Source organism: Merops nubicus, unplaced genomic scaffold, assembly GCF_000691845.1.
Source record: "Merops nubicus isolate BGI_N331 unplaced genomic scaffold, ASM69184v1 scaffold36160, whole genome shotgun sequence".
In the NCBI taxonomy this organism is placed as follows: domain Eukaryota; kingdom Metazoa; phylum Chordata; class Aves; order Coraciiformes; family Meropidae; genus Merops; species Merops nubicus.
This window is the reverse complement of record NW_008581483.1, coordinates 1-11,230: the sequence shown is the minus strand read 5'-3', so window position 1 is coordinate 11,230 and position 11,230 is coordinate 1. Positions and strand designations below refer to the sequence as shown.

The following is an 11,230-nucleotide window of genomic DNA, read 5'->3' as shown; positions in this document are numbered from 1 at the left end:
ACTGTGGAAGTGTCTGAATGTCAGTGGGACCACCACAGCACCCAGAGGAGGACTTACTGGACATGAACCTGAGTGTCAGCAGTGTGTTACTGCCTTAAAGAACACGCTTGTACTGTGATGCTGAGAGGGCAAATATGTTAATATTCACCTGCTAATTATTGTCTTCAGACAAAGTGTACAGCTCAGTAAAAATGGAAAGCTAAGAAAGCCACCATAACTTTGTAACTTTCCATCACCTGGTGAAAGCAACATATGGAGCTTTGTTGCACAGGATCATTTTTGCATTACGTGGGTGAACCAGCTTTGATAGTTTCTTTGTCCGTGTTTAAAAGGAGCCCTCCCAAAACAGACATATCGCTTAAAAAAAAAAATAAAAATCCTAGTTCCCATTTTCAGTTCATGGGAGAATCCCACACATGTTGAGTTATTGTGAAACAGCTGGCTTAAATTAAGGTTTCAGGGTTAAGGAAGGAATCTCAGAGCATAAAGTATCAAATAATGACTGAATTAAAGATTAAGATGAGGCTTGTGATGTTAGGCATGGCAAGCATATATTAGGCAAATGAACATAATCGCAGGGGTTTTGTAATGCTGTGACATCACAGTACTCCAGTTTTAGATCAAATTACAGCATTGTTTAAATATAGTTTAATACAGTTAAATTAATCACAGTACCTTTTAATATACCATTGTCCATAGGTGCAAGGCTTTAGATTTTGCAAATACTGATGGATGACAGTAAAAGAAAGAGAAAGCCATTAAAAATTCTCAGTATTTAAGAGCTTTGCTTTTATTTGGACTCTTCTCATGAATTTCAAGAGCCTTTCATATATTTTGGGAGCTTAACCATTATAAGGAATAATTTTTAAGTGATAATTTTAAGTGATTTTAAGATAATTTTAAGTGATTTTAAAGTGATAATTTTTAGTGGCTACAGGGAGAGTTTCTGCTCACTTTCAACCTATACTTTTAAAACTTCTCTTTTGTAACTCGGAGACTCATGGAGTCATAGAGTCATTTAAATCAGCGCGTAGATCGCCGTGAAGTCAGTATTATTCTGAAGATCCAAACCAGAGGGAGGATTTAGGCCAAGACATAGTTCTTTGGTTTGGGGTTTTTTGGTTTTGTTTCTTAAGCCAAGACCTGGACTGCCTGTAAAAAGGAGAATTAAGTTCAGTACTTCTCTTCTGCACTGTAGATCTTGCTTGTGCTTCACACAGCCAGTAGTTAGGGAAAATCCTGTGTGGAACTATGAAGTAGCTCCTCGTGTAAAGTCATAGGTAGAATTTGAACTCAGTGTTGTTACTTACTGTGCTTTTGTCTGCTATCAGCTGAGTCCCAGAAACACCAAACTGTTTTCACTTTTGTACCTTGATTGCTAGTTTTTTGTTTGTACCTGTTTCTATACAGTTATACAAGACAAGGAGTTTTAGTTCTTCTTAATGCCCTTAGGTGGCTACTGCCACCATGGAAAAATCAGGCGGCACTATTTTTCTACTGAGCTGCTGGTGTTCCTAATTTGCAACAGATTGGGAATAGAGCTGTTTCTAAAAGAAAAATAATAACTTTGTAAAATCTTTCCTTCCATGGGCTCATTGCTCTGTTGCTTTTGTCACCATACTTTGTCATTGTTACCTTTAGAGTTTGATTGGAAATGTAACTTGCTTTGCTAGTAGCAAATAGGCATTCATGGTACTAACTGTGAGAGCATTTTGTTAACCCAAGTTACCATGTTGAACCCATAGGCACATAACCATGGAAGCAACAAGAGTTAACATGAAGTTAAAACTCACCAAGCTCTTGTGATACTGCCAGTCTGGCATTTCCTGGCCAGTGGAAAACACAGAAGCAATTTCTGCACATAAGAATGATAACGCAATGAGCAGGGGGAGCCAAGAAATAGCTTGAAACTAATTTTGGGTGTGCTGGTGTGTTTTGTAAGTAAATTCAAAACAGACATGGAAGCCAGTATCAGGAACATGTGCAAAAAATTCCATCTGTAAGACTTTGAATAATAACCTCATGCCCTCTTAAATTATTTGAAATATATATGCATAAAGTTAGTAATCTAAGAAAAACAGTTTCATAAGCAGGTATACGAAGGACTCACAGTTCTTGTTCAAGTTAATGGGTGCATGAAAAATGTTCACTGCAAAAGTCAAACCATGTATTATAGGTTTGTTCATAAAGGTGGTTGAGCTTGTTTAGCCAAAAGTGTGAATTCAAATTAAGTCAGTAAAACTGACAGTTGAACAGCAAAATCTGCCTGGGCATTTTTGTAGTGTAGATGAAATTGGGAAGAATGCATTTAAGAGTTCTGACTCAATTTGTGGTAATTTGAAGATTGCTGATGAGCATTTCTTTCAGAAGATGCCACATCCCTACTGCCTGTACCTGCATTTATGTTCCACCTGTCCTGTTGTCCCCCATCATTTCTTGTCTTTGTAGAGTTGTGTGGTTAGCTGAATAAGGGAAGACAGGCAGATGAAAATAAACATCCTGCAATATTGCAGGAAGTGCTACCAGCACAAATGAGCGAGGGGAAAAGAAAGGGCAAAGGAGGAGGGAAAAGGGGGCTGCTCAGGCTGGCACCGAGGTGAAAAAAATGCTGGCACACATGAGAGAGAGTTGAGCTTCCCTAGGCCAGAGGGCACAGCTGTCAGTGCTCGCCTGGCAGCAGCACCCCTTGTAGCAGTGGTAGCCAACAGTTTGGCTACTGCAGTCCACAAACTGGCTTCCAAACCTAAACTGCTTTATTGGTAGTTTCTTAAAACACCACAGCTAAAGCTACCTCAGGTCATGCAGCAAGACCCCAAGTTTTATCAAAAAAGTAACACTGTGCATACTTGTGTACCACTTTGAAATAATCAATTTAAAGAGCTAGGGCTATGTAGCTTTCTTGTGAAAATAAAAGTTTAGTCTGAGGCTAAGCAAGTTCCTGATAAGAAAAAAGGTCTCTTGAGACAAAAAGAGATTGCCCATTTTCTTTCTCTCTGCTCTGGAAATTCTGACATCTCTGTTTCCCAACTTAAGAAGGAACTATGATTTTTATACACATTTTCTTTCCAATTTTTATTAATGGCCTGGTTTCCAAAACTGGTCTATCTAGCATCTTTAGGATATGCGACACTTTTTGGTAAATGTCAGTCAGCATTTTGAGAAAGAATCAAATTGGTCAACTTTATGGTTACTTTAGCAAAATTACAGAGAAGCAAAAGCTGCCAGTAGTTGTGAAGCTTAGTCAGGGACACTTCCCTAAATACACTCCACTTAGGTGGTTTGGGGAGTGCAGAAGCAGGAAGTAAAATTCAGAAGTCTCTAACCAAGCTAACGTATTAAAATCATAGATTAATCTGCATAGAGAAGAGCAGCCTGACTTTCACAAGTCACAGCTCCCAAAAGTGCTACAGCGGGAGATCAAAGATGTGCTGCTACCTTCAGTGCTGCACTGGAAAGATTCTGGTTAGAAATCTGCTTCAGGGAGAAGGAACCTGTGCAAAGGCTGCTAAATTCTGCTTATCTTACATCATATAAAGAAGGACACTTTGCTGTTAACTTTTCAAGGGCTAACTCTGGTCAGTAGCCTCGCTGTAGAGTAACTGTGAACTCTTGTACTGCCAGTTGAGGTCGGTTAGCATAGAGCTTTGCATAGTTTTTATGTAGTTTTGTTTACAAAATCACTTTGTTAAAAATACTATATCTGGTTCAGTCGGGAAGAAGGGAGAACGGACAATCTGCAGGATAGCAAAGCCAAACAGGAAAACTAGAGACAGATTTTGCCTTGAGAATTTGGATTCTTTCTCTCCTCTTCAGGTATTTGGGTCAGACACTTGCTGATTAATTTGCATGGTAAGGATTGTACCTTGACTGGGGCCCTGCGACACCACTGGAGGGTTAATAGTAATGATTTCTTGTCAGGAGTTCTGGACAGTTAATGTTTGGGGATACCTTAGTGTTTGTACAGGGAAAAAAGAGTGTACATTACGTATAGGATGCCACAGAGTAAAACTTTGCATATGGAAATTTGTTGATCACTGACACATGGTGGATCTTTGTAGGACTTTTCTGTTTAGTAAAAGGAAGTGTCTCCTGGTTCTAACATGATCAGTACACCCTGGTTTCATCCTATCAGACTAGAGGCTTCTAAGTTAAAAACTAGATTGCTGAGGCGTAGGCACTTCCAGTTAGCAAATTAGTTTACCCAAATCACTCTCTGAAGAGGCCTGCACTTTCCTGTTAACCATAGGAGAAGCTGCAGTGCCTCCTAACATAGACAACTTCCTTAAGTGTTGAAAGTTAAACAGAATAAATCCTGAGCTATCTCTCTAGAGTGCTGTGGCTTCATTTAAAAAGGAACTTTTTGTGCTTGACCTCTCAAGGTGAAGATAAAACCACAGCCAGAGTTTGCAAGATGGGTACAGCAGCTCACAATTTTTACTGCTGTTCAAAGTTCTAAAACTACTTTCAGGCAGAAATGAAAATGAATTTTTTATAGTTGCCAAGATGCTTTGATTTGTGGTCAGACAGAGGTCAGCAGCTTTGAGAATCACATCACTTGAAATAGGTGGGCTCCAATTTTGGTAGAGCTAGTCCTTGCTTTTAAACCCACCAGTAATCCATCCAGTGGAGTTTTAAAACTTAAGTTCTCTTTTCCACAGGAGTTCTAAGTGAATGGCTTTGTGAGATTGGATAGCAACATTCACTGGACTGTGCCTGTCGTGCATGTTTCCACGATTTGTTATCTGAGACATAAAAGACATGATAACAGCAGACATCTAAAAGTCATGCCCACTAATTCAGTGTTTAGAAAAACAGCCATGGATGCTCGGTTTTGAAACCTTAGTGTCCTCGGAAGTGACTGGTTATTTTATGATTCAAATGATGCAGGATCTCCCTACTCACTGCAGTGATTATTTTAAGAATTCAGGGAAGCTGTTGAAATGAATCTTTTTTTAGTGCGTTTACATGATAGCAGGTCTCATTTAAAGACTTTCTGGCTACTACACCATCCGAGTAAAAGTCTCCTGTGGCAGACATCTGTGCAGAGTTTCAGGACTATTTGCTTTTGAGCTCCATCTGCTGGAATTGTTTCCCACATCTTTGGTGTTATTACTCTGCCAGGTTTCTCAGGAATTGGTTTTAACCTAAGATAATAAGGAACAATGTTCACAGTTCAGAGGAATTTCTAGCAAGTCATTGGTCCTTTTGTTTAAAGAATCAACCTAAGGTTGCTTGGAGAATACCAGGCTCAAAACACTAAATAATTCTGAGGCTGAGGAAAAGAAGTCTTAGTTCTTCTTCCACGTCTGTTTACAGAGTTAGTTTCTACATATTTTATAGAGATTTGGATTATTCAGATCAGTCATAACCTATCAAGTTCTGCATGAGATTTCAAAATCAGGTTACTCACTTTACTCATTTTTCTGAATTAGCTTTTTGTTTTGTTTTCTCCTGATGTCTGTTGATACTCTGTGACAAAGAAAATCAGCAGTGTTTTCAATATTTAATTAACTTTTTAAAAAGTTAGTCTTCCCCATTGTAACTGTGTTTCTAGTATTTCAGAATATTGAGGACAGAAAGGACCGTGATGAACATCTAATTTGATTTTCATAGTTCCATTGTTCCCTGACAAAAATGTACTGCGAAGAATAATGTGCAAAATTGGAAAAGAGGGTCCTGCTGTGCAAAACTACTCTAAAACTGGTTAAGTAGTCAAAGGCTTTCACGGTGAATTACATGATGACTTTCTACAAGTGTTCTTTGTAAGGAGCACCATTCTCTGTTCAGAGGATATATTGTAATGTTCACGTCAATAGTAATGTATATGTGTAGAATTAGGATTGCCTCCAGCCAGCCCTTGAGTGCTGGCAGTGTGTGTAATTCTAAAGAACAAGCACTTCTCTGGAAGAATTACTGTCTCAAAAAGCCAACCACCTACATTTTGAACTTTCCTTTTCTTTAGTTGGCAGGACAGTACTACCCTCCTTCTGCCTGCCCCTAATGCTAGGTGTTACTAAGGTGTATTCTGTTTCATAATGGGTTTGTGTATATGGTAATTTCAAGTATTATTTCCTCACTGTCCATCTGCCTGTTAGCAACAGTTTGTGTTCACTTATGATGTTTGCAATTTCTTTTTTTTTTTCTACACAGCAAACTTTGCCTGAACTGGTTTTAGGTCCTTGATGTGGGTAACTCTACACTGTTATACCTGAGTCTTGGGAATAGAGCTAGAGAGGAGGAGATGGAGAATGGAGAAAGGGCTTGATATTAAAGATAAGTGTTCTCTTTTTTTTCAGTCCTGCCTTGTATTTCTTATGGACATGGCACACCACACTCCGTGGGGTACTCCACAGGTGCCCGAGCTTGTTCCAGCCTGAGCTGGTCTGTCTGCCTCCGCATTCCACTCAGTAATGCTGCTGGGGCTCATAACCCCAGAGCCCTGGTCAGGGTTCCTTGGTCAGGCAGAGCACTGTGCTGATCCAGCTGTGTAACTCCCAATTTTGCTGCTCGTTCAGGCTCCACACCCATCGTGCAGGGTCCACGTGTGCTGTGGGACAGCAGCTAAGTGGTGTAAGCCTGCTCTGCAGTAACCTGGGCACCTGGATGTTGGATGCTTTGCTTCCTGCAGGGTTGTCGGGACCAGATCGTTGTTGTGTATGCAGCAATGTACTTCACTGAAAAGCCTATTTGCTTTTTTAGAAAGTAATTATAATAATAGTTTCCTTAGGCTTCTGCATGGGACAAAACCATCAGTTATTTTTCACATAGGTTTTGAGGGATATTGTCTGTATTTCCTGACAGCTCCCTACAAAATGGAAAGATAGCTAAGGTGTCTCTTGATCACTTGACTTCATTGTTAAAGGGGTATGTGGTACCTTATGCTGGTATTGAAGTGGCGTGTTTTAGGGCCAGTATTTTTCAGACCTACAAGGTGTAGGCAATGGAAGGATCGAGACTCTATTAGTTACTGCTACTGTGCTCTGGGACTGCAGCTGGCTGGTAACTCTTTTCCACTGTAAAGTAAGTTAATTGTCACTATTATTTCTATAATGACAAGTAATTCGGACTTAAAATTATTCCGTGAGTCATCATGGTCAAACCCCCCTTATGGGTCACTTCTGTTCATGGGGCAGAAGCATGAGGGTTTTGTTGGTTTTAGTACAGACCCAAATTCTAATTAATAATCCCGTGTCCCAAACATGCTGTTCTGATTAGAGGCCCTTTGCCTAGGCATTTCTGTGTAGCCTGCCCTGTTTGAAACCCTGCCTTTTTCTGACTTCACTTCCTGAATCCGTTGACAACACTCGCAGCCAAACAAAATACACGTTCACAATGCTGTTATTTGCAAAATATTCCCTTGTGAGTACAGCTGGGGCAACAAAAAGAGTTTCTCTGAATCTCAGAGAACTGCTTATCCCTGATAGAAGTACGGCGCATAGTGCATCAGGCAGTTGAATCTCAGCAGTTAAGTAAGTGCTAAAACTTCACATTTTGCCACATCCCAACGCACACACGCGTCTTTCATTACAGTTGTGTGTATTGATCATGGAGTGAGCCAGTAATATACTAAGAGTGCTGATTTTTATCTGCAAAGTGAACCAGATAGCAAGAGGCTCAGAACCCACCACACTGTTCACAAAACAGATGGAGGTAGAGCGAATATTAACTTACTTTGCCCTGTCTTAGGCCTGACCCTCAAACGAGAAGTGGGACCAAAGAAAGGCTTCATCTAAATCATCCCTCTTGTGAGACTGCATAACCAACACCGAAATCCACCATGCTTGGCGGTGGATTCTGTGACTGGGCAGCAGGAGCTCCTGAGCTGGGCCGGGTCAGGTCGCTGGTGTTGCAGAGGACAGAGGACAGCCGGCTGGCCGCCACCCGCTGCGCCAGCCCTGAGAGCAGTGCCATGGCTCAAGAGCTGTCTGCCCGTGCTGCAGGACGTGGTACACAGCACTGCAGTGCTACATGTCCTGTGTGCGCCTACTAGGGTAGGGTGGAGCAGACTGTCACTCAGCTGTGTTTAATTAACATAGTATTTTATATAATGTATTTATTTTTTACATAATTAGGTGATTAAGCAGAATGCTTGCTTGTAACATCTATTCCATAACCCAGCACTGTTGAGAGCTAAACATGCACCTTTGCAGGTAATTAATCTCCTTGCCCTGCTTATTTTGCTAGTTGGCACTTGCTAAATCCCTGTAAAACCACACCCAGCAGTGCTGTGTATTATCCCTCTGCTGTCTATTCCTACATATGGTCAAAATCAACTTACCTTCCGGGTTGCTGACATCAGCAAAATGTACTCTTGGCAAACTCCAGTATCCTCCTAGTAACCCTTTGTTTGGTGGGTGTTGTTACAATTGTATTCCTCTGACAGCAGCAAACACCGTGTAAAGGGGGCCTACCTTGACACTTGGATTATGACGTGCAAGGAGATTACCGTAATATCGCATTTTAAACATTAAAACAACCCCTTATATGAGAAAATGCATATAATATGGGGGAAAAAAGTTAGAGGAAAGATACTTCTTTAATGTCTGTAAGGAACTGACCCACTGTAGTTGCAGGTTTCAGGATATTGTGTTGATAATTGGATACATATACCTTTACTGTTATCTTGTCCTCTTGCGAAGTGACCTTAAACAAGACTATCACTTCAATTAAAATTGTTTATTCCTATTTTAAGGAAAAGACATTTTTAAGACTGCCTGCTCTAAAAACTTAGCATTTACTAGTAATGGATTTCTAATATTTTCTGGCTGTCTTTTGATGGCATCTCTTCGTTCTTAGCTGTTTAGTTCTAAACAGCAAGCAGGAAAACATCTGGCCTCCTTTCAAATATATGCTTATTAAACAAAATTAATTTGGTACAGTGTTGAAAATCCTGGTATAATAATTGTTCCCCTGATGAGTTAAGTAGCATGTTTCTAAGGCATATATTTATATTGCCATTGTACTAAACTCTAAGATTATTTTATAAAAAAATACATGCGGAGTGCCAGGGAAGTTGCCATTTTCAGCAGGTTGCTGAAAACAAGCAACAGGAGTTACTGTTTTTCAGCAAATTGCTCTTTTCATTTCCCCCTAGGTTGTTTTCTCAGCTTTTCTATTGCTTAAAAGCTAAGAACCCATAGTGACACCCAGAAGGGACAGGATTTCAAGACAGGAAACAGCAGCACTGACATTGTCATAAATATGAACAAACAAGGGTCACCTCCTACCTAGGAAGGAATACAGGAATAAAGGTGAATGTTTCTATTTTTGGAGTCTCTACAGCATATGTTTTGTTCTTTTAAATACAACCTCTTGCCTTTTCTTGAGGGCATTAATTTAGTAAAAAGCATGTCAGATCAGGCAGGCAGTTGCTTCAATTATGGAGCAGTTTCATACACTGTCTGTCTCCCCTTCTACAACCTGTTTCAAGTTAGCTGTCTAAAACCAGGCCACCAGGATGGGGCAGGCAGGCTAGGCAGGTTATGGCTGGGAACTACAATTTCAGGACAGCTCAGAAAGTTGTATTAGTTTAGTAGATCAGGATGGAGCTTCTCCCTCTCCTCCTCACATTCCCCAGGACATGCCTGTGGTTACAGAGCAAGTTTAACATAATCCCTACCCTTTAGGGTTCAGCATAAAGGGCATTTTCCCAACTCAGGTACTAGCAAAAAAAAAAAAAATGTGAGGGGGAAATGCATTTTAATTATTTTATTTTTCTTAAATATAATAGAACCTTCTAGATTTTTTCCAGAAACAGAAACATTAAAAAATTATACTTTATTACAAATGGAAAACTCAGAGTGCTAAAAAAAAAAAAAAGGCTCTTATTTACAAACAATACTAGGCAGTGCCCAAATAAACAACATAAAAATAACTTACAAAGTCATGAAGTAGTTTATTGACATTAATCAACTTTCATAAAATAAAATAAAAAAGATATGTACATACACAATTTACTTGAAGGCAGGCAGAATAGTTCTTTTTTTAATCAGCCTCCCACAAACCTCCCTCCCACTTTTTTTTCCTTAAGTAATACTACATAAAGCAATCTACAGTTTCTATTGCAGTTTAACCTTTAATACTGAATGATCATCGAATGTTAGGTCCATGCAGGTCTTGGTCAATGTTAAACGGAGATCCGAACGTCTCGTCCGAGCAGGACCAGCACTTCTCGGAGCGGTGCTGGCCGCTCCACTAGCCACTCAAGCCAAAGGCTCGCCAGTCTTTCCACACATGCGCTTTGCAGAGCACAGGCAGGACTCAGCCTTTCAGCTTTTACCATTAGCTTTATGCATCTGCCACTTTGGGTTTCTGTAGTTGTACCACAACATCACAGTTCTCTTTTAAGACAGTCTCTTCAAAACGTTTGCAACTGTTGTGTTAGCATTAGCTGGCACCCGCTGTTGACATGGTTCATGACCTTCTGCTTAAGCTGTGCAACCTGTTCTCTGAGCATGTTGGCAGTGGATGCCAGCTCTGAGTTCTGGGCTTTCAAAGTTTTCACTTTTTCTTCCAACCTGGCAATCCTTTCCAACTTCCTTTTCCGGCATTTGGATGCCGCGATTCTGTTTCTCATGCGTTTTCTCTCGGCTTTGATTCTCTCCTGCGACTCCATGTCAATAGGAGACAGGGGAGGAGTTTCCCCTGGCATTTCAGGTACAGTCTGAGGCTCTTCTTTCAAAGCCTGAAGCCTAGGATGCTGCACCGGCATCTGGGGGTTTATGTGATGCTGGGGCGCGTAGCCCATGCTGTTGGCGTTGTAGCTGGGTGCGGAGTTGAGCGTGTTGGGGTTGAAGTTGCTGAGGTTGGCGTACACCGGGGGCTCGCTGTGCAAATTCGTGTTGAAGCTGCTGCTGCCGGCCATGGAGGACACAGGTGCCATGCCGCCGTTAACAGGTTGAGCGGCGGAGGTCACGCTGGGCATGGTGTTCTGGTTGTGCAGTTCCGCCAGGGCTCTCACAAAGCCCTCCGCGAACCCCTCTTGCTCGTCGGTGACATTTTTGGGGCAGAGGAACTGCGTCGGGGTCGGCGTGGTGGTGATTAACCCGTTGCTGGACTGGATGATGAGCCGCTCCAGTTCGGGGGAGGCTAGTTTCAGGAGTCCCACGTCGGGGGAGGTGAGGATGTCGGCGTTCTTGTTCCTCAGGTGCGGCTTCAGGTTGCTGGATGGGTCGGACAGGTTCAGCGTCATGTTCTGCTTCAGCACTTTGGCGTTATTATATCCATACCC

General features: G+C 41.3%; 1 protein-coding gene across 1 annotated transcript; it reads right to left on the bottom strand.

Moving 5' to 3' along the window:
* Positions 1-9,693: 9,693 nt before the first annotated feature.
* Positions 9,694-11,227, bottom strand: JUN (jun proto-oncogene; the record flags this gene model as incomplete). Its single annotated transcript, XM_008950157.1, has 1 exon — positions 9,694-11,227. A coding segment is annotated over one exon (870 nt), but the record flags the coding sequence as incomplete, so codon positions are not given.
* Positions 11,228-11,230: the final 3 nt, after the last annotated feature.